Below are 24,177 nucleotides of genomic sequence, written 5' to 3'. Positions count from 1 at the left end.
ATCCCCCTCTCCTTCCCAGGCAGTGTTCTAATTAAAGCAAATGCAGAGGAAGGAGGGAACTTCAGAACCATGGATCAATGGAGGCAACAAGGATAGCATGCTGGGTAGTTGCCTTTACCCGCCACCACCTTATCCCCTAGATTTTGCATTCAATTTTTGCAACAGATTTCGATGAATGAATGATGCAGCATTTCAGAACATTTTGTCACAGGGGAGTCATTCTTGTAGGTAGAGATGAAAATTATTCGAGAAAGGCTTGTGGGGAGAGGAGGCAGTTGTTTTCCATGGCTCTATTGTTAGGCTTAATTTCGCAAGTACGAACCTCAAAACTGAGAATTTAAACTGCAACTGAAATAGGTTAGCCGAAGTTAGAAAGAAGCCAAAATGTTCGTTTTAGAGAAGTCAAAATATTCATTTGAAAAAATGATTATTTATCTTTGTTGACACAAATTAATGACATGCCATGCAAGGAATGACTTTTGCTGAACATAAATAATTCCATGATCCATAAAAGATTAAAAGTGCAACGACTGTATTGTTTCTTCACATCGTGAATAGTCAGCTAGAATTTATGACTCAAACAATGAATGAATGTCACACCATCACAAATGATAATGGAGTACACGTTCAGAGGGGAAAAAATTTCTTTCCCTGGTTGGGAAGGAAAATATAAATGTGGAGCCGGCGATAAAAAAAGTAGAATGGAGGAAATTCCCTGGCTTCCCCCACCTCCTTCAATTCAAAAACTGCTCTCAGGTACACCTGGATCAGTGACCTAGTGAATCCAAAAGTCTGTTTATGTGAGGATACTTTCGAAAAACTGGCACCGGAGGTTTATTTCCTCTTGAAATCATCTTTAATGATACATGTTCTTGTTAACTCGAATCTTGGTAAATTCGAATGTTTTCGTGTTCTATTGGAGTTCGAATAAAAAACAGCATACGGAATTGTAACGGATGGGTTTCAGCCAACTTTCCTATACAAGGAGCCATTTATTCAGTATGCATGTTTTACTTACATTGTATGAGCTCGAGGGTATTGGTTAGTCCTCAACAAGTTGGGTTTTAATGAATCAGGATTTAAATGAAGATACAAAACAGCTATTTTTTTAAAACAAAAATCACTATTTTAAATCACACTAAAGAAATAATTGATTCAATATTGTGCATAAGGATTTTGTAGATATCAGAATCACTTTTGGTGAAAGTGCGTTAATATAGTAATCATTTAATGGTGTTTATTAGGCTCTAAGAAAGGAAAATAAAGGACACAAGATATATGATATGTACTTATGGGGTGAAGCTCACACGAAAGGAAGTATAATATGTAAACTGTAAACAAACTTAAAATTATCTTGATTTGAAATTTAATAATCTTTATAAGCAAAAATAGCAAATATTTTCTGTAGAAAAACATACAAAATACTAATCATATTACACCGAAAATTATAACATTATCATTAAATTGTAAATAAACATGGCGGCTTATATTTTGAAATTATCATATGAAATCACCAAAATTCAGCTAGATAGATTATAAAAAATATTTGTAGTCACAATAAATAGTACATCCGTTATGTCTTATTTTCAATGGCAGAAAAGCTACTAAAATCATTATTATAGTTTAATTGGCGTATATTTTCTAGACAAATATAATTTTTAAGAATTAACTATATCACGACAAAACGGAGAGGGATTTTTGCAAATGACCATGCTGGAATATGGGCGGGCCATGTAGCACGAATGGAAGAGGAAAGGATGGTTTACAGAATACTGGTTTTGAAACCTGACGGTAAGAGACCTGTAGGAAATCTAAGACGTAGATGGAGGGATAACGTTGAGATGAACCTAAAGGAATTTGTAAGGTTGGAAAAGATTGGGTTGAACTTGCCCAGGATAGGAACACGTGGAAGGCTTGTGTTGCTGCAGCCATAAACTTTTGGTTTTAAGAAGGATGGATAGAGTTGCTGGAACATGCAAGAGTCCAGCTGATGTTTCAACAGTTCGAAATGAATGTTTACTGATGTATAATGTGGCAAGCTGTAAGTTCTTCCAGAAGAATTTAATACTCTAATGACAATATTAAAAAATGAATTATTTGGTGTTTTAAGTTCACTTTATTCACAGTAAGGCTAATCGGGACTGGACCTGCGGCTTAAAGTGGGATCCGAACCACTACGTCCACCCGGGACCCCTTGATTAAAAGGCGACGACGCTACCAATGCGCCATCGGGAGGCAAATATGATTTATTGATTGAATAATATGTTTTCAAACTTATAATTTCAATATCCAGGGTTGCTGAATTTTCGTAGTCAGAAATTTCATTTTTTGAAAATCTCACATCCACTGACACAGGAAGAGAAAACAGTTCTTGTACGGGAATCGAGCACTCGACCTACACTATCCTAACAGACAATGTATTAATGACGTAGTTGCAAAATTTAATTTTATTCAAGCCTATTTTTTATTATTTCAACGACACTTTATATGATAATATAAGAACAATTATAAACAATCAAGCATTTTCGGATAAAAAATGCGTATGTACTGAGAGTGTTCAAAGTTCAAGGGAACCGTCAGTTTTGTAAAATTTATTATTGTTATTATTAGTATTTGCAAAATTAAAATGTTCTATCAGTATGTTTTCTAGTATTCGAATTCTATTAATACGTTAAAATTAACTGAATAAGGATATTTAGGTTATTGGATATAAAATATTTTAATTTTACTTTAGAAAGTAAGCAAATCAAGGTTACTTTCTGTTATGTAAAACGTGGCCCGATGTTACTATTTGTTTACTGATGTTACGAGAGATATACTGTCGCTACAAGTCCTGCAAGAATAATTTAATACTCTTATTACTATATTAAAATATGTTTTATTGATTGAATAATATGTTTTCAAACTTATAATTTGAATATCCAGTGTTGCTGAATTTTCTTATGAACGACATTATCGTACATTTTTTTCTAATTTTACATCCTCTGACACAGGACAAGAAAACAGTTCTTGTACCGGAAACGAACACTTAATCCACACTATCTTCACAGACAACGTATTAATGACTTTTAAAGTAAGCGTCAGTTACTTTGTGTCACATACAACTTGACCCGATGTTACTTTGAAATCAAAGTAATGGATATCCGCAGAAAAGTAAATTGAAAAAGCTGGATAATATAGAAACAAAGTCACTCTCAGTGGATTCGAAGCACATCATGTTATCAATATGCAAGAGTAGGCGAATGATCTATATTATATTTTTATATTAAATTATAAGGTGGGAGGCTTATATATGTATATATTTAATTATATTAACTTTATATATTCTATAATTCTATTCAACAATTCAATAGGGCTATTCCCATATGTATTTACGTCCCTGATAATACAAACTTTACAATCAATTTAATGCTCGCCTATGATTATCCGATACTTATTACGGAATTCCCCTCGTAGATTTTATTACAGTCAACATTAATGAAAACTACAATGAGTGTAAGTTAATTTACAGTTAATATGTGAACTTCATTTGCAATATTTAATATTTTCATAATTTATAACATAATATTAATTTGTTTGACTTAATTTCAATTTAAAAAAGGAGACTGAAGATTTTCTACATACTTATGGAATTCCCTGGTGCAGTGGTGTTCAGTAACGCTGAAATAATAATTAAATTTTAGGTGATATTAATTGTAATACGTTCTTTAAATGTGATAAGTAGATCTAGGATTTTTATGGCTTAGCATATTTTTTTAGGTAAGGGTGATGTGTTCTTCGAACATATAGAAATTCATATTATGAAGAAACTAATCAAAGTAAGGTGCTTTTTTAAGGTCATATTTTGGCATATTTGGCTATTTCTGCGTGATAGAGCACATTTTGATCGATTTTCGGGCATAATCAGCATATTTTGTTGCATTTTCAAGGAATATACAGTTATTTTCGAAGTGGATTCGTTCTTTCTCCCATGTTTACTCGAGTTTTTTTTCTTTGGACTGTAGCAAGATATTTTTCATTTTTTATTTGAAAATTTAGAGAAAATATTCATTGTGTATTGCAACTCAGGGCCCATAAAGTGAACTAAAAATAGTACCGATGTGAAAATATCTCAGCATTTAGGTATTGATGTTTGAAACAGTCCAGTTATAAGGGCATATTTTTCAAATTATAGTGCATATTTTGTAAAATTTTATGTGATGAGAGCATATTTTATTTTGCATATTTTGGTGATTTTTTGGTCATAAAAATGCTAGCACTAGTGATAAGTCACTGTAGGTAGATACACTAAATTCAGTCAATTGTGTTGGTTAATTTTTAAAATTGCCTTCATTTTATGTAAAATACAAGAAATCCAGTCGTCTCATTTGCATTATTTCAGAATGTATTTTGGAACGTGGCAATACTGCAAGCATTGACTCGCATTGCCCACCGGTAGTTTCCGTGGTTCAACGAACATCGCTGCTTGCCTGTTGCGACGTTCCCCGAACAGCTTTACTCAGCTGAATAAAAATCTGTATAAAATCAGTTTCGCATTGCGAATTGACAATGATAATGAATTTTAAAAACAGATGCAAAGAGCTTCAAAACAAGAACAATATTGTATTTGTAGGACTTCCCAATACCAAGAAGAAGTTGTTTTGCAAAGTTGAAAATAACGTTTTTTTTTAGAAATTTTGAAAACCAAAAAAATAATATCTGTGTTTAAGACCTTTCTGCCTGTACCCTACAAAAATTCCATTACGATCGGACAACCCGTTATTGATTTTCAGAATTTCAAATATGGCGATCATTTGCAAACCTAAAAATAACCTGCCCATCTATTTTTCTCACGACCATAAAAAATATAAGGCATACTCTAAAGACAAATTGACTAGCATAGATTAACACAGAATTGAATAAGATAAATTTTGATGTAACTCGTTTTTATATAGGTCTACTGGTTAATTTTTAACTGGAGTCCAAACTCTAGTGTCTATAATTTTTAATTCGATAGTAGATACTTCCTTTGAGGCGGATCACTAAGAGATAAAAGATATTCACACAGAGGCGTCTCGTGAAGGCATGCGGTGCAAGTGAAAGAAAGTAACAATTGTTTTCCAACAATTGATGCAAGAAATGTAATATAAGCGCTCTCGTGTAAAATAAATACAAGGTAACCAAAAAAGTTCTTGCCGTTTTTGACGTCCCATTAATAATGCGCTCAGAGAGGAAAGTTCGGGAGTTAGTCTGACCATCGACTGTCAGTAATACAGGCACGTTGCGCACACACAGCAGTCATAGCTCGTCTAGTGTCGAAGAGAAATGGGGGTATCGAAGCAGCTTGTTCGCGTGTGTTTGTTGTATGACTTTAAAGTGGGCCTGTCAGCTGCCGCATCAAGTCGCCGCATTTGGCAGGCATTTGGGGAGAATGCCGTGAACGAACGCACTGCCAGGAATTGGTTCCAGAAATTCCGTTCGGGAGATGTGAGCCTTTCGGATGAACCTCACAGTGGACGACCACATGTGTTGGATGACGAGGCCCTGAAAGCAGCCATCGAGGAGGACAGTGATCTAACGTGTGATGAACTTACAGAAAGGTTCCATGTTTCCGCTGAAATAGTCAGACTGCGCCTGCATGGGATAGGGAAGTCATACAAGTTAAGCTAGTGGGTACCTCACACATTGTCGGCAGCCAACAAGGAACAACGAGTGACAACCTGTTTGTTCTTGCTCACTCGGCACCTGAACACTCCCAAGAGTACCAGACATTGACCCTTTTCCTCACACCTCAAGACCACCTCTGCACCAAAGAAAGGTTATGCTCTCTGTATGGTGGAATTGTCGGCAAGTGGTGCATTACGAGCTCCTTCCACCTGGTCAGACCATCACTGCTGACCTCTACTCTCAGTAGTTCCAAAGGGTGCACTGTGTGTGCTGTTCCTGCACGACAATGCCAAGCCACATGTGGCAAAGAGGACCCGGGAGACCCTTCAGCAACTGTGCCATCCACCATATTCACCGGACCTTGCACCAACAGATCACCACCTGTTTCACTCCCTCGACAACCACCTCCGTGGGAGATCCTTCGCAAATGAGGGAGACATGCGGAACGCACTCACGGACTTCTTTGCATCCAAGCCCACCGAGTTTTATCACCAGGGTATTGTGCAGCTGCAGGAACGTTGACAAAAGGTGTTGGATTCTGATGGAGATTACTTCGAAACCTAAAGGTACGTACCATTCACTGTATTGATTTTTGTTTATCACTGCTCTAGAACGGCAAGAACTTTTTTGGTTACCTTGTACTTCTCCTATATGAAGAAATTAGAATGCAGAAATGCTCATGAATGTCGTCGCAGAGCAAGCTGTCCTTTTTTCCACAATTGACGCATGCGCAGCATGCACCGCATACGTTCACGAGACGCCTCTGTATACACATTTCAACTCGGTACAATTTCTTAATATGTTTTCCCTTCCATTACTTAGGCTTATACTCTGGTAAATGCAGGACTTTCCTGTTTCTCAATACACAGGGTGGTCCAAAAGTATGCAGACACCTGAGTGTCTGTACGATTTTAAAGATATCCTTCAAATACTCTATCCTAAATGTGTTTTTTAAAAAAGAAATGCAAACTACGATGCACATGAAAAGTTATACTTGGGGGCGCCAAACCAGAATCCTGACAGAGCGCCCAAATACGGGGCTGATACGCATACAAGAGTACATAAGAGATTGAAGAAAGTTTAAATTCTCACCCCTCTTTTGACGCCTATCCGGTTGAGGCGAGCCCTTCAAATAAAGTAAAATAAGTAACGTTAATTCATTTATTTATTTATTTATTTATTAATGCCTTGTTTTAAATGGCGGAGTTAAGGCCGTACAAAGCCTTTTCTTCCACTCAACCATACATTTAAAATTTTACATTATTATATTATACACAAAGTACATTAAGTCATTTCACATAGGTCCACACACACACACATTATACTCATACACACAAGTCTTAAAGCCCTGAATATAACACACAAAATACAAAATATATAATACACAAAAAACTAAATATGGAATGAAAGAATGCAAAATTTAAAATTGTATTTAAGTAACTGCAAGGTATTTTAAGAATTCGTTAACTTGCACATGCTTTTTAGTCTGCTTGACAGGGGAAGATCTAACGACTACTCTGAAGAGAGTGGCGAACACGTCTGCTAAAGGAAGCGACGGAGCTTACTGCTCTAGTGCTTTCTGGCAACTGATTCCATAGTCTTACAGCCGATACGGAGAAAGAGTTGGAGAATAAGTTTGATCTGTGGACGGGGATGGAGAGAACTGAGGAGCTCCGTGATCTGGTGTCGCGATCGTGAAATTCGTGAAGAAATTGGAAGCGAGAGAGGAGATAGGAAGGTGACTTGAGGTTGAGAACTTTGTAAAGTAAAATCAGAGTGTGCAGCGTTCGTGTTTCTTGCATACGTAGCCACCCCAATTTGAGAAAATAAGGTGATAGGTGGTCCCAATATTTTAAATTAAAAATGTATCGTAAGCAGGCATTTTGAACACTCTGCAGACGTCTAGCTGACTCACCTGTTAAGCCGGAATACGCTACGTCACAATAATCTAAATGGCATAAAACTAGGGACTGACATAGTTTGGCCTTGATAGAGGTGGGGAGAAACTTGCCCATGCGTCTTATAGAATACAAAGATGCGAAGGCTTTTCTACACGCCGAACTTGTGTGATGTGACCACGATAAATTTCCGTCTAATACAATTCCCAGATCTTTAACAGTTTGGTTAAATGGAATGTGAGTCGAATCTACAAGAATGGAAGGCAGAATGTTAAGATCTACGTAACGTTTCAGTTTATCGGAAGCAATCAAAATTGCTTGTGTTTTGTTAGGGTTAATATACATACCATTGTCAAGCGACCAGTTAACAATCCTCTCTATATCTTCATTAACCTTGGAAATACCATCGCTTAACATTACTGGGGGTGCAGAATAGTACAACTGGAGGTCATCGGCATAAAGGTGATAACGGCAGTGTTTCAAGATATTTGGCAGGTCATTAATGTATAAAGAAAATAATAAAGGGCCGAGTACACTTCCTTGCGGAACGCCACAAGTGATCTCAGATAGCGCCGAGCACTTTCCATCATAAATCACCCTTTGTTTACGTCCAGTTAAGTAGGATTTGACCCAGTCGGTTGCAGAGGTGGTAAAATTAAAAAATGATTTTAGCTTGGAAATGAGAATATCATGGTCGAGTGACTGGAAAGCTTTCGTGTAGTCCAATAAAACTAAAACTGTCGCCTGTCTGCAGTCCATAGCTTGTCTGACGTCGTCGGTTATGTGAGTCATGGCGGTGTTAGTGCTGTGATTAGGTCTAAATCCCGACTGAAACGGAGCCAGAACTTCATTTGTATGTCGGCTGATTTGGTCGTGAGCAATGTATTCTAAAGCTTTCGATAGCGCGGGAAGAATACTGATAGGTCGGAAATTGTCAACGGAAGTGGCGGGGTCAGTCTTGGCGAGAGGAAGAACGTGTGCTATTTTCCACTTATCTGGAAAAATACCAGAGCGCAGAGAAAGATTAAAAATGTCAGTGATGTATGGCAATACATGAGGTAAAATCAGCTTTATTAGTCGCAATGGGAGGTTGTCGGCTCCTTCAGAACCAGATTTGATCCGACCGATTGCAGTTGCAACTTGGAACTCATAGACTGGGTAAAAATTAAACTCTATCATTTCTGTTTTGTGGTTTGCTATAGCTCTAATAGTAACATTTTTAGCATCCTTATTCATTGAATTAGAGAGAGAGAAATGCGTATTTAATTCATCAAGGGACGAAACACGAGTAGGATCTACGTTACGTTTCTCTCCTAGCCCTAGATTTCTTAAGTTATTCCACAACATTCGGGGGTTGCCTTGCATATTTAATAATTCGTAAGAAAGCCTTCTCTTTGCGTTGCGCACGGCCTGATTACATCGATTTCTCAACACGCGGTAGTTATTAAAACTATTTAAAGTATTTGGAGATTTGAGGCGCTTGTCAGATTTAAACCTGCGGTGAGCCGAATCGCGCTCCGCCATAAGTGCGAGAATGCTGTCGGTCATCCAGGGGGAAGCAGGCCGCGTGACGCGTTTTTTCTTTAGTGGAGCATGTTTGTCGAAAAGGTGTAAGATTAGACTATTTAATTCGTTAAGCTTGTCGTTAATATTAGTGAAGCTGTTTATTGAATTCCATGGGGTTCTTGTAGCATCTTCGTTTAGTGAAGCGGGGTTAATTTTCTTTAAATCGCGGTATTCAATTATGTTTGGCTTGGATTTCGGAACATTGAGCGAGTAAGCAACGTAAATAAGATCGTGGAACGAGAGACCGCAGGCGCTCGTTTGTCCATGTTTGGTGATACGAGAGCAGTCTCCTGTTAAGATGACATCTAGCCAAGAATGCGATGTAGCCGTGTGGAAGGTAGGATCGAGCTTCAAAATATTTAGATTGTAAGAAGAGATAGCAGCGCGGAATTTATTTACTTCAGGTTTGTCAGTTTCTAAATGAAAGTTCAGATCGCCCAATAATAATACATGCGAGTACATGGGAATGAGTTTAGCCAGTTCCTCCTCACAATTTACAAAGCACGTTCCAGCTGGACGGTACGCAACAGCCAGCAGTAGCTTCTGTTTGTTGATGGTAAGTTCCAGGAAAAGATATTCTGTCTTTCTTGCGTAGTTACCGTCAGATTTAGCCACAACCACCGCAGTAATATCTTCCCTTATCAGTGCCATCACCCCGCCACCTCGTTTCCCCAACCTGTCGTTTCGGAAAACGTTGTAGCCTCGCAAGGAGACCATGCTGGAGGGTGTGAGGGGATTAAGCCACGTCTCCGATACAAGAATGCAGTGGAGATTCAGGGGGGAGAAAATAGCTTTGAAGCTATCGAGGTGCGCTTCGATGCTCTGTGCATTCACGTGTGACACCAACAGTGAGTTCGGACAAGTCTTCAGCTCGTTTCCGAGAATTTCGGCTGTGCTGACCGCGGGGGGCGGAGTGCCAGGGCAATTAGCAGAGCGACGACGCTCTTCAGAATTTCGTCCACTGTCACCGAGATGCGTTGTTGCCAGATTAGCCATTTTTAGAATTGAGGTTTAACGAACAGAAACAAGATGGGAGAAGAAACATTAGCATACCAAAATTAAATTTAGAATTATTACTTACCCTGTCAAGCACAATAGCATGGAGGAAAGCATCAGGGAATGACACACACACACTCACATTAAAAAACGATAACATAAACAAGAACCCGGACAAAAAACTCACACTAAACACACATGATTTGAACACATCACACACACAATTATTCATACACAGCGTATCAGAACGAGAAAAGTCACATATGCTCTTCATTACACTTCACACTCAGTTCGCGTTGCACCCCATGTCAAGGGAGAACATCAAGATCCTCGGGGGAAGATATAAGGTAGCGACGACCTCCGTGAGATACGAAAATGCGCCCGTCTTGGCTCCAGGCATTGCGTGTCCCTACGCGATCCTTTGCCACCCGCAAAACCCTCTGTCTGTAGGGAGTTAGCGACTCTGTAATTAATAGGGACGAGTTCTTTAGCATCTTCTTCGACTTCCACACCTCGTTCCTGGAGCGGTAGCTTACAAATTTCACTATGATGGGACGTTTTCCCGATCTCAAAACTTCCGGAGACGATCTTTTCGGAGGGCCAAGCCTGTGGCACCGGTCAACGTGCTCGAGCTTGATGTGCTGCAACTGAAGCTTATTTTGTAAAGTCTGGAGCACGATGCTGTCCACGTCTTCGTTGGTGGTTTCGGGGACCCCATGCAGCAAAATGCAGTTCCTCCTAGAGTACTGCGCTAGGTCATCTATTTCAATTGTGTTCGTGCGTATCTGCTTGTTCATGCTCTCTAGGTCTCGCCGAAGCTCTGTCATGGAGTCGCTCGTCGATCTCTTAAATTCCACAAACTCCTCTCTGAGGTTCAGGAGTGACTTGCGGAGGTCAGCATCTTCTTGAACCGATCCATGGTTGTCTAGCAACTCATCAAGCCGTTGCTGGAATGCTTCCATAGTTTTGCCTATTTCTTCCACTTTGGTCGAAACAACTGATAGTGTAGGCTTGGACATGATAACAACCCCGAAGATCCGCACGGTGAAGCTATTGACCTGGCGGAAGATGTGGCAACGTACAGCGGTGGAGAATAGAATGCCAGGCTAGCTGAGGGGTGAAAGCGCGGAGCTCTAGTCAAGCACGTCCATCCACTACAAACGCTTTGATATCACAACAATTACGACATTAATAATATAAATATAAACTAACATTAATAGTGTTACTATATGTAAGAGCAGTGCATACTACTGAGCTATTAGAAAATTGATTGGAGGAGGGACTACTTTAAGAATTTCATTACAGTACAGTTATGAAACTCGATACCCAATGAAACTGGAACGGGTCTGTGGACCCCCAGAAGATTGAGATTGTTAATTTAAAAATACAAGAAAGTCGAAAGTTTGTTACTCTTACTTTTAAGAACAGAAATAAATTTTATTGAGTTAGAATTCGAAGAGAATAATCAAAGTAAAAATGCATTGGATGGAAAACATTGAGTGAAAAATACACGAACAAGGTTATATTATACCATTTAATCCAAAGAGCAATCGTTCTAGAGTTTCAAAATTGTAAGAATTATAGTTGTAGGTGAGAGGTCACACAACAAATTTTATGCAAAAAAAACCTAACATTTAAAGCCTTTTCTTGAACGAGACGTGCAAAAGTTAATATCAAAATGCATTTCGGATACTAACTGCATAAAATGCAAAAGAAATAACAAAAAAAATAGTGGTGCTGGTGTCCACTCGTTTGGTGGATTGAGTCTCCTCATTTATATAATAATAATAATTATTATTATATATATATATATATATAGTAATTATTATTATTTCGAATAAAATTTATTTTTGTTAGTTTATAATATTTGTTATTGAATAATAACATTTATAATTGTCGTACTAATACTTATTTTTCTACTATTCAACTTTTATCATTTGCCCGACCCCCCCTTGCAAAACGTTCTGGCCACGCCCATGGTTCAAGCTTCACTTATTTGAAATTGTACGTACCAAGCCATAAGGCGATATGCAGATGGATAGTTCCAATGATACTTCATTCTGAACTTTGTGTTTTCGAGTGTATGTTGATGAATGAACTTTGTGGGGTGTAAGGCTGTTTTTTCAGTCACCAAAATGTGAACCTCTCTTCCACGTAGTAAACCCTTGATTGCAATTGCAGACTAGCTAGGCTCTGGCGTCTAATCTCACGGCCAGTATAATTATCTTCCCGATTAGCCAAAATTTGCCGATAAGGCGTATTGCACTACCATTTTTTTCCTGAATGGACACACTCTCGGCGTTGCTACGACTACAACAAACACTCAGAGGAGTGTATACAATCCTTTTGAGTTGACAATTGCAGTGCAGAACACCTTAAGTTGCTGCCCTGAACACGGTTTGAGTGCATAATGATTGAAATTCATTAGAAACGTCTGGAATAGGCATTACGAGGGACGCTGAAAAGTTTGTAGCCCGACGTAGAAGGAATGTACTTGGAATGATGAAATTTCATAGTTACTCAACATTCTCCCCACGGAACTCAATGCACTTTCTGGCTTGTGCTCCAAATTTTGCAAACCACTTTAAAACATTCTGAAGTTTGGTTCTTGCAGGTGTCCTGCTTGTCCATGACAATGCCCCTGCCCACCGAGCAGCAGCAACACAACAGAAATTGCGACACCTGGGCTCTCGGTGTCTTAATCATCCACCCTATTTCCGCGATCTGACTCCATCGGACTACTTTCTCTTTCCTCAGCTCAAGAGACACCTGAAGGGACGCCATTTTGCTTCAGATCAGGAGGTGATTACTGCACAGAGCATTGATGCAAGGAGCAAACTGCAGAATTTTTTTAAGTGCTTTGCAAAAGTTGGAGCACCGGGCCAGAAAGTGCACTGAGCTTCGAGGGGAGTATGTTGAGTAACTATGAAGTTTCATCATTCCAAGTGCATTCTTTTTACGTCGGGCTACGAACGTTTCAGCATCCCCTCGTATATAAAGGAGCCTATTGGCAATTGGTGCAAACAACAATCATTCAAAGATATAGCATGTCTGGTGATCTGGGCACTATATTATTGGTTGTCAAAGTGTGGAAAGCGTACCAACTGGAGTACATGAACGACTTGAATGGGGTACGCGATCAGCTCGGAAAAGAAATGTCGAGAATAGCTACACGGCGACATTTTTCCTGCGGGTGTGTAGAGCAGCTTCATTGTTTCAGACTTCATAGCTTTAACACTCAACAGGCTGGTTTTTGTCACTGACACTCTTATCTTTTTTTTCATATGTTTTGAAATAAATTACTCGTTCGAAATCTATAATGGACTAAATTTGGAGCCGAATCTCCGCATGAAAGTTTCAAGTGCCCAACCAGACATCAGGAAACTGTGTCAGTCTACGCAGGCACATCCTTCTCACTAGAAACTCTGAGGATTTACAATAAAAACTACAAAATGGTACCTGACAGTTTCTTTTCAAACTTAATTTTGTACTTTACACTTTTTCAGTAAGTTAGGAAAAGTATATGAAAATTAGTTTTTCATATACTTCTTTGCATACATGTGTTTCACATTTTCATTTTTGTGACTAATCATAAAGATTGTAAGCGTAGGAACACCCAATAAAATAAACATAGGATTGTAATGTATTTTTGTTTACCATCTTTCTAAATACAGCTCGAAAACCATTTTGATGTATTGCAGATATACGCCTCCAACCTATCAAAAACTTCCCACAAATCCGTCAGCCAAAAAAATCACCAAAACCCATTCGAAGAAAACCTATGGTAGGGTGTACATTAGACGTTTAGTTACGACTAAAGGGTACTACAAGAAAACGTTTGAGAACAGCTGCTCTGTATTAAAAAAAAATGTATCGAGAGCAGTGCAATGCAATTTTCTACTCACCTGGACCTCAACCATGTCTCGACTTAACAGGAAGACGAAAGAAGCTGCCAGCAGAACGAACATCACGCAGAACCTCATCGTGCTCAGAATGTGTGCAGCTGTGAACGAATCGGTGGATGAAGAACTTGAGGTCAAGCGAAGTGGGTTTTTATAGGAAAGTAGAGCAGGAAAATGTAATGGCTTTCTCAGAGAAGTGGACCTTCGAATCATTTAACAAATAGCTTTTTCCTTTGTTTAGATGAAATGGAACCACCTACGCTGATGACTATCACGAATTGTTCTTATGTTCTTCAGCAACCTTCAGGACGAATGATGCAAGTAGATGTGTTGCTATGCTATTATATTATTATCCAAATCTATTGAATGAAGTCTCCCCGATGGCGAGTGGTAACGTCGTCGACTTTTAATCAAGGGGTCCCGAGCTCGGGTGGTTTGGATTCCACTGTAAAGTGAGGTGTGTGTGTATAAAGGGGGAACCCTCTGACGGGCCCGCTTCCTACCGCATACATTCAGGGGTATGTGCTTTATGCAGTGGGGCCATCAAATAACAACCAGGGCGTCAGTGTTCTCAGAATTCCCCCGTTTATTTATTCACAAACTTTATTTGAGCTTAGATGTAAGTGAATACAATTATTACAAATACAATTATTCCTGTCCTATTCTGGAATACAGAAAATTTATACTTTATAAACTGTAGGTCCAGTCTAGATTAGTCCAGCTGCGCATAAAATGGACTTAAACCTCAAATTGATTGATGGAAGAGTGTCCCCACACGAATGAGCCTAAAGCAGAATTTGGGTTGCGATTCTTCATTCTTGATGATCCCTACGTATCTATCTTCAGAAAAAGCACTGGTTATACCTATTCACGAACAAAAATAATACTCTGTCCCGGGTATCAGTGGAGCTTGGGAGCGAAGACAAGTCTCTGCGCAACTAGTGGCCCAAGACGGCTCCACCAATGAATACGTTAGAGGGAACGGGATTACGTGGAGGGGGAAGAGAATGTAGGTACAAGCCTTCGCAGCGGCGTGTACTCTTTCGCTCTACCCACTCGATTTCCGCCCCTTCTCTGCCACTATGTGCGACTTTGCTTCACAAATTCTAATGTTCCTACTGAAACAGATAGAAAATTTAAGGATACTACGTCTACAGACTAGGTGGCCTCCACTGTGGCGAAGTTTTAATCAAGCGGTCCCTGGTTCGATAGCAGGCAGAGGCACGTAGTGGTTCAGATCCCTATTTTCAGCCGTAGGCCCAGTCCCGATTAGCCTATTTGTGCATGAAGTACACAGACTAGGAAACCACCAGATCTTACGTCCCAAAAAATATATGAAGCAAGTGAAAAAATATATGAAGCAAGTGTTGTAGAGTGAAACCTCCCCTTCCCCTCGCCTAGGAAATTTCCAAGACTGCTCTTAAAGATTTCCACATTTAATATAAAGTGCATTAACATTAAAAATATTTGCCACTATGGAGTCACATGAGCAACATTATCAGACCTTCTCCTAATGTGTATCAATGTCCCAACCTGTTATAGCAACGAATACACAGTAAACGGTTAGAAACATATACATACGAGTATTAGGAAAGGTGACCATTTTTTGTAAGAACCACGAAATTGGGCTTTAATGTTTCCAACAATCACTAAAAAGAAAGTAATGGATTATTTACATTTGCTAAACTTATTATTCATAGGAGTCCCGCACCTTGCGATCCAAGGCGTCAGGTTTTGGGCTCGGGCTGATGAACGCGCAAAGGTTCGAGTTTTCTGGGGGAAACATAACAACTTTTCTTCTGAGACCTGTGCATGTCCCAACCTGTTATTGCCACCAACCACTGTGAGCAAATTGGGGAGCTACGAATGAGTAGCGTAACCCGGTCATAGTAACCTACAACGACTGCGAGTTCGACGTGCTGACCACACGTCACCCCTTAACTGGATGGAAGATCTCCCACACAGGCTGTGAAAATCGTATGGCGAATTGGATGTGTTGGCATCGAAATTACGTAATCTTTCAGTTATGCTATATCTGAATGAGATTTTATTGTTTGTAGGTTCCCTTCAATGCGCTTTGTTCTCACCCCAACAGGCGAGGTAATTTTATAAAAAATATTCACTCATTCATTCGTTCATTGTTTTATGCCTAATTGGCAGGTTTTTCACTGCAATCTTCAGCTTTCCGTATTCTCTGCCTTACGCTTCGTAATAGCATACGACCCAGTTATTTTAATATCATCCATAAGCTGATATATCTTTCTTCCACGGACTTTTCCTCCTTCAACAATCCCTCCAAGGCATTCCTTAGCAGGCAGTTCCTTCTTAGACAGTGTCCTAACCAGTTTCTTTTCCTCTTCTCGATGGTCTCTAGTACAGATCTTTTTTAACCAACTGTCTTCAGTACGGCTTCGTTTTTTACCTTGTTCGTCCATTTTACACGCTCCATATTTCGCCATGTCCACATTTCAAAAGCGTCGAGTCTTTTTTCTTAATTTCTTCTCAACGTCCAGGTTTCTGTACTATATGGTGCTATACTCCACACAAAACATTTCACTAATCCTTTCCTTAGACCTATGTCCATGGGTCCACAAAAACATTTTTTCTTCTATTGAAAGCTTCTTTTCCTATTGCGATTCTCATTTTCACTTCTTGGTAGAAGCTCATGTCACTGTTTATAGTGCATCCAAGGTACTTGAAGCTATCCACTTGCTGGATTATTTCACTGTTTGCTCTCACATTAATATTCCTTGGTTTCCGTCCTATAACCATTGCCTTTGTATTGTTTAGATTAATCTTCATCCCATACTGCTCACAGCTGCTGTTTAACTCTTCTAACATACTATTTATGGTTCTTTTATCCTCAGCGAATAGTGCCATGTCATCAGTAAATCTTATGCAGTTTATTCTTCTTCCTCCCAATTTGACACCTCCTGTGCCCTGGAAAAAAAATCACTATATCTTGTAAATAGTTATTAAACAAAGTACACGATACGCAACATCCTTGTCGTACTCCTCTTCCAATTTCACAGCCTTCTGTTATTTCGTCTCCTATTCTCACTTTAACTCGTTGATTACACTGGTCGACATGGGTTCTGATGTTTGGAAACTAATTGTGGTTTCTGAAACAACATTTGATGCTGATTTCAGAAGTGACCTTCTTTTTGTTGTATCACCCTCAGTTATTTAGAAATCTTCATTGTTGTATAAATCGTAATTCCTGCCCAGAATTTAGAAGTTAATAATATTCCCGATAGATGGCAGTGCACCTCTTAATACATTATATGATTAACAAAATTGCTGAAGACGCCTAGTAACAATGAATGATTCAATAAATTTGTTTCTAAGTTTTGTTATTCGATACCAACTAATGCAAAGAGTACAGTTTTTAATTTATTTACCGTGTATAAGGTTACGTGACCCGAAAACCTTAGTTAAGTGTATTGTAGATAATATATATGTAAATAGCAGTAGGGAATGCAAAATATTTGATAAAGTTTTCGTCATTGTCGATAGTTCGTGCAGTGTTGTGTCGAGAGACAATGTCGTCGTCGTCCAGGAAGTGTTTGAACTCGCCCCACGTATTCTGTTACATTTGTGGAAGCTATGTAGTGAAGAGGCAAAGACAACGTATCACCACATTTGTGAGGTCTGCTTACCACGAATATTTTGGTGTTAAAGTAGGTGATCAGAACAAAAACTGGGCCCCGCATGAAGTTTGCAAAACATGTATGGAAGCTTTGCGATTGTGGAAGTGTGGCAAGAGGAAAGCATTGCCATTTGGAATACCAATGGTATGGCGGGAACCAAAAAATCACATTGATGACTGCTATTTCTGTGCTATAGATGTTAGCGGTTTCAGTGCTAAGAACAAGAGCAATGTGAGCTATCCCAACAACTTAGTCAAAATCGAACAAAAATTAGTCACTTTTGACTAAATCCAGTACTGAAACTAGCACCGACTAGATTTGCGTCAAAAGTGACGACATGCATTTAGTCATTTCATTTCAGTGTGTTATATAGTCAAAAGTGAGAAATATATTTATTCATTTTTTGACTAAAATTTAGTCAAAATTGAATAATTACTGCTTCTCAAGGCTGAAGTGGATTTATTCATTTTTGACTAAAATGTAGTCAAAATTGAATAATTACTGTTTCTCAAAGCTGAGGTGGATTTATTCATTTTTTGATTAAAATTTAGTCAAAATTGAATAATTGCTGCTTCTCAAGGCTAAGGTGGATTTATTCATTTTTTGAATAAAATTTAGTCAAAATTGAATAATTACTGCTTCTCAAGGTTGAAGTGGATTTATTCATTTTTTGACAAAAAATTAGTCAAAATTGAATAATTACTGCTTCTCAAGGCTGAGGTCAGTTTATTAATTTTTGATTAAAATTTGGTCAAAATTGAATTAGTATTGCTTCTCAAGCTTGAGGTAGAATTTAGTTAAAATTAAAGAGAAACTACTTTCCAAGAATAAAATAAATTTATCACTTTTCAAGTTACCTGTATTTGAGACAAGTTGCTTAAAAAATGACAAGTTTATTTCAAGATTGAGACTAAACAATGTAACATGAAAAAATTATGGATCCCTGAGTATGCGACTAAAATTCTGTAGTAGTAATATTTGTTCAAGCTGGAAAAAAAGGGTTCCTGGACAACTTTGCAGTAATTGAAAAATAATATCTTACCTCAGATAGATATACATGTAGAAGAAACATATGCAGAGAATATATAGTAGTTTCCTCAATTTAACACAGAATTAACAAGCATTACACCTTCAATTGTAAATATATGCATTTATGATTAAAAAAGTCAAGTGTCTCAAATTCTTTACGAACTAAATTCTATGACAGTAAAAATTCTGCATAAATATTCTGAAAATTTAATTGAGAAAAGAGGATAGGTTGGCTTCAAATTGGCTGTACATATTCTTGAAGCACATACCTTAGAAAAATGATCAAAATCATTCTCAATAAGGGCAAATAAGTTACCCACCACACACACAAAGAAGAGAATCACTGCTCATACAGACACCACCATTGTTTATGACTTAAAAATAACAAACTAAGTGTATTTTGGAAATATTCTTGGAATTAAAAATTACATTAAAATCATTACGTAAATAACTGAAGGATTGGAAGAAAAAAACTGTGAATCAAAACAAATGGACAATTCATTTTGAAATGTATTTATTGGAACTCTCACATAACAAACTGTTCAATAAGTAACAATAGCAAACCACAAATTCTCAATTCAAACATGATACTGAACAAAAAATATATGTTATTTTTAATATGCTCTATACCCAGCTACAATGTGTTACATTTTATAATTGCAAAATGGTTCAAACATTAGAAACAAACACTGTGACATGAAGGAAGTTGAAAATGACCTTATGGATAAAAAGTATGTTTTCTTACTAATAGGTAGGCTACATTTAAAAAACTCAAGAAGTTGCTTGTGTTTACATGTCTATGTAGGCTAAAATATAAAGATAAGGAAAAATAAAACCAAATCATTAAAATGAAAAAAACAGACTAAAATAGCATTGTAAAAGTAGGCCAATAAAATCAATATTTTTTATACTATGTAAAAAATTACAAAATATTGGCCTGCAACTAGTTCAAACAAGCAAATATTTTGAATATATTATTTTATGAATGTTAAATTTTTTTGTGACTTTCATTGGTCCTGCCGTAGTGCTGACGTGGACTTATAAGCCTACTCCCTGCTGTGAACATCATTATGATACTTCCCTATACTCAATTTCATTTGTAGCCTTTAGCAGGCCAGGCTATATCAGGCATTTACTGTATTTAGATTTTTAAAAATTTTCATCAGATTTTCTTTCAGTACACTTCAGCGGTCGACTCAGAGGCCTACATTTTTTTTAGCCCTAAACTCCAAGCCATTATATTATTGAATCACTGATTCATTGTTGTTTACATAGATGCTGTTATACTATAACAATTGAACAATTACTATCATTAATAAAAAAAACAAGAACCAATCATTAAATGAATTTACACATATTTTATCATTCCCTAAACTTCATAAAATCATATTAATGTCTATATAGTTTATATAGTAACTATAATAATTACAAAAATTACCACCCACTTGTACACTGTTACTGCCATGCGCAAGAGGGTGGGGGCGTTCAAAGGTCCACCAGTTGAATTTTTCCCCCTTCTTGAAAAACAAGAAGTGGCGGGTCTAGGCACGCACCCACAGGGAGAGGGATTTGGGCATTCACCCCTCCTAATTGCCAGGTTTTTGAATATTATTATTCTTAATATTTTTGAAGACCAAAATGTTCTGTGTTTCATCACAAAGTTTAAACCTACTATATGCTCATGACTAACCGAAACTGGATCCACCGTTTAAATTTGGATCCAACCCACTGTGGAATGTGCCTTAATAGGTGACCCCGTGAGAAAATAGGTTTTTGTTTTCATTGGTTATTCACATTACTTCTCATGTCTGATCATTCAGTTTACAATGGCAATGGGAAGAATTATAAAAGGGTCCTAGGTTCGATACTTGATGGAGGAATATTTTGATTTGGATTCTACAGTAGTTTCAACTTCAACTCCAGTCCCTATAAGCATATTTGTGCATAAAGTGGACTTAAAGCAAACAGCAATTTCAATAATAATTCTTCCCCGCCCTGGACTCTTATTTTTGCAAACCAATATGCTAATCACTAGACCATGGAAGTCTGCTTGGTTCCTGTCCACAGTAGTCTATATTATTTATGTAAAACAGTGCAAGCGTTGTTAGAACTTATTGTCGGTCAGATGAGGTACCCGACTGAAATTTGCCACCCGAACTATAACTTCTCCGCCACTGGGTGGGCATGGCAAACTTCCCCCCACCCTCAGTTATGCTAGATGTGTGGAAGGAATTTTATGACTATGAATAACCATTTATTGATGCTACACAAACAAAATGAATGCCTATGCAAAGTATATTACTACCTTACCTTGCTACATTTTTCAGATGTTAAAAACTAAAGAAAATACATGTAAGATGGTGATCCACATACACTACCACACCCTAATAAATGTTCCATAGCAAAATAAAATCTAAGGCACACCTGTAATCACTTGTTCAAAGATTCACCTCCACAAAAGATGCAGCAAAGCCTAGCTACTTACGTCATGTCAATATTTCAAACAAAAAAGCAGCTGGAAATCACCTTAAGTCCATTCTTATTATTCATTCAGTTTCATCCCAACACATATCCTCTTCAGGTGACTGGATAAGACCATTTTATTTAAACCTACGATTTCTCAGACATCTTCATCCTGAAAAACAAAAACATACCATATGAAGAAACATTTAGTGAATATTAAAATTGAAAAACATGTTTATACAAATATATTGCAACTTATCATGATAAGTGAGCACTTGACATATATTTCTAAAGGATTACAGCAATAAAATATCCAATAAGAACATGGTCAAGATCACCTGTAAATGAGACATGTTCTCAACTTTGCTGCTATTTACCACATGAAGCTGATTTCTATTGCTTATAAAAATAATACTTTCATTAGCATCTAACATGTATAATAATTGCCACAAAACAAAAATGTGTTTCTCTCCTACTTTTGAAGAATACATTATCCTAAATAAGAAACCCACAATTCTTGAATATAAGACAGTGTACGAAAAAATTTTACAATCCCCGGTTATACACTGCAGTAGATATACTGTATATGGTACTTCAATTCAGCAAAACAAGTTTTCAAACCCTTTTTATTCACAATATATAAATATAATGATTTTTGACACTGTCAGTTTTAAAACATGCAAGACTGTTTGGCAGGCTTTTGAAAACCATGAAACACATTCGTTGAACTATTCTTCACTAGTAAAGTGAAACGTTTCAAAATGCTACGATGCAATTCAATTTGCAACACACTAATCAGCATAACTTGCATTGCTGTCTGATTTTGAGGGACATAAATACTCAGTTTTATTTGACCCTATAAAAGCATAATTTACATCTAAGTGATTCACAAATCAATCATATTGAGTATTATTCAAATCACCTATTGTAACTCCCCCTGGAGCCACATAATTGTTCTGATTCCACGTTATCTCTGGATTTGATTCCCAGCAGGACACAGTGATGTAAATTGAATTGTAATTTAAACGGCTTGACCACTCCCAATTAGCCTATCTCTGCATAAGGTGTGCTTAAAATCATTGTTCATTGAATTTTTATCAACATAGAAAAATACAAAAATAATGGCATTTGAAGTTTGATATTGAAAGTAAAAATGTTATTGCACACATCTTCATGTTTTAGGGTACTGTCAATAAATTCCATGACTCTAGACTACAATTCCTTCCAAGTCACATCTTTTCTCAATTGTCAGTTTCACTAACATATTCCAATTTTGTTTATTAGCAGGCATTTTCTGTAGTATGCGTGAAGCATAATAATTGAGACAAAGTGAACTTACACATCTAATCTTGACTGCGTAGTTCTCTTGCCTGAAAAACACATGCACACACAGATTTTAAAATTCAATTCTGCTGGAGGCTTTTGAAAGTGCATAAATGTAACCCATTAATTTTTCAGTTCAATGTTTCTCATTTCTAAACCATGAAAAATTTCCATCTGATAAAGAAGAAAAAGAAACATATATTAACAGAAAATGAAGAAACACAAAACTAAAAAAATCTTAGAGATTCACAAACGTGCACGACATGGTATGTCGGAGCTCTGCAAGAACCTGTCAGTGGACTTCCATTGCACGACATGTGGTGTGCATGTAGATCTCCAGTGACATTGTTATGTAGCTTTCCCAATTGGATTCAGCTATTTCTTTTCAAGTAGCTCTTAATTGTCCTCACAATGCTGGCACTAACAAACTATCTTGGTGGGGGGGGGGGGGCTAATGGAAATTGAACTTAAAACTGTTTGTACTAAAATCATTTATGAGCCATAACCATTTGGCTATGCAGGAACCCAAAATAAACCATTACTTGGATGATAACAAAAAAAATCCTAATTACATGTATTTCTTATTCAAAATTGATATTGAATTAAGACATTGTCAATATTCCATCCCACTAGTTATATTCCAAAGAAAGGTGCTTTCCCGATGGTGCAGTGGTAGCGTCGCCGCCTTGTAATCAAGGGGTCCCGAATTCTATACCCTGTGGAGGCACATAGTGGTTCGGATCCATTTTGACTTGTAGGTCCAGTCCAGATTAGCCTTACTGTGCATAAAGTGGACTTAAAACGCCAAATCAAATCAAAATATTCCAAAGAGATTGTGTTAAAATGTAGGAACCAAACTGAAGGTATAAATTGAATGTTTCTACAAGAATGTTTCTTCATCATACAATTAAACCAATTTTTAAAGAATATTTATTGTATCTCTTTCTTCATCAATCCATTCAGGTCATTCCAAAGTGACTAAGTTAGCGAAATAATGTACCCGACCTGTATATTAGGTCATATGATCAGCATGAATATGAAAAGTGCAGACACCTAGAAAGCTCATAGTAAGTATTGGACATAGTGCTTGGTGTGAGATGTTTAAGTAAAATATAATGCTCACTAATTTTGTAAATGTAACATATTTGCCACACATAGTGAAACAAAAAACTCCAATGTGAGAAAAACTATGGTGCCTATTCTATAAATCAAATGAATATTTTTTTGCAGTGCACTGAACAACTGAAGAGTGAAATGACAAAATATCAGATTCTACAAATTCAGCAAATTATTGTAGTTAATTTACACACACTGATGTGACTTTTGTAACATGGAGTAAAAGATTTAGAAACACATATACTATATATTACAAATCTGAATAAGCAAACTTACACCACACGTAAACTGTTTAAATATCTTCATTCAATGTAAGATGTCCTCTGCTATTGACCATCACACAAGATAAGTCCCCCCCTTACAAAAAAAATCTGGTCCTTTGGCAGAGGCCACTGAAAGTATAAGCCAGCTCTACTCATAATGAAGACTTGTATTTTATTCTGGACTATATCAAAAGTCACCTGGATAGCTCTTATAATCATATGACACAACATACCAGTCACTGGGATTTAAAACATGCATCCATCATATTCCTGGCAACAGGACACTTACTACTAGCAATACAAACATCAAATTGTTCTGTGGCAA

The 24,177-nt window shown here is 37.4% G+C and overlaps 1 protein-coding gene across 1 annotated transcript in view; it reads right to left on the bottom strand.

Moving 5' to 3' along the window:
• The window catches only part of LOC145981331 (uncharacterized), a 59,973-nt gene extending 45,817 nt beyond the window's left edge, over window positions 1–14,156 (bottom strand). Inside the window, exons 1-3 of the mRNA XM_083114540.1 lie at window positions 14,012–14,156; window positions 6,739–6,772; window positions 3,625–3,660 (exon numbers count right to left, since the gene is read on the bottom strand). Coding sequence (XP_082970666.1) covers window positions 3,625–3,660; window positions 6,739–6,772; window positions 14,012–14,089 — 148 coding nt within the window. The 5' untranslated portion in view covers window positions 14,090–14,156. The remainder of the gene's footprint in view (window positions 1–3,624; window positions 3,661–6,738; window positions 6,773–14,011) is intronic.
• Window positions 14,157–24,177: the final 10,021 nt, after the last annotated feature.

Source organism: Lepisma saccharinum, chromosome 29 (assembly GCF_977018435.1).
Source record: "Lepisma saccharinum chromosome 29, izLepSacc3.1, whole genome shotgun sequence".
Classification (NCBI taxonomy): Eukaryota; Metazoa; Arthropoda; class Insecta; order Zygentoma; family Lepismatidae; genus Lepisma; species Lepisma saccharinum.
The sequence above is the reverse complement of the archived record's forward strand: the minus strand, read 5'-3'. Positions and strand labels throughout refer to the sequence as shown.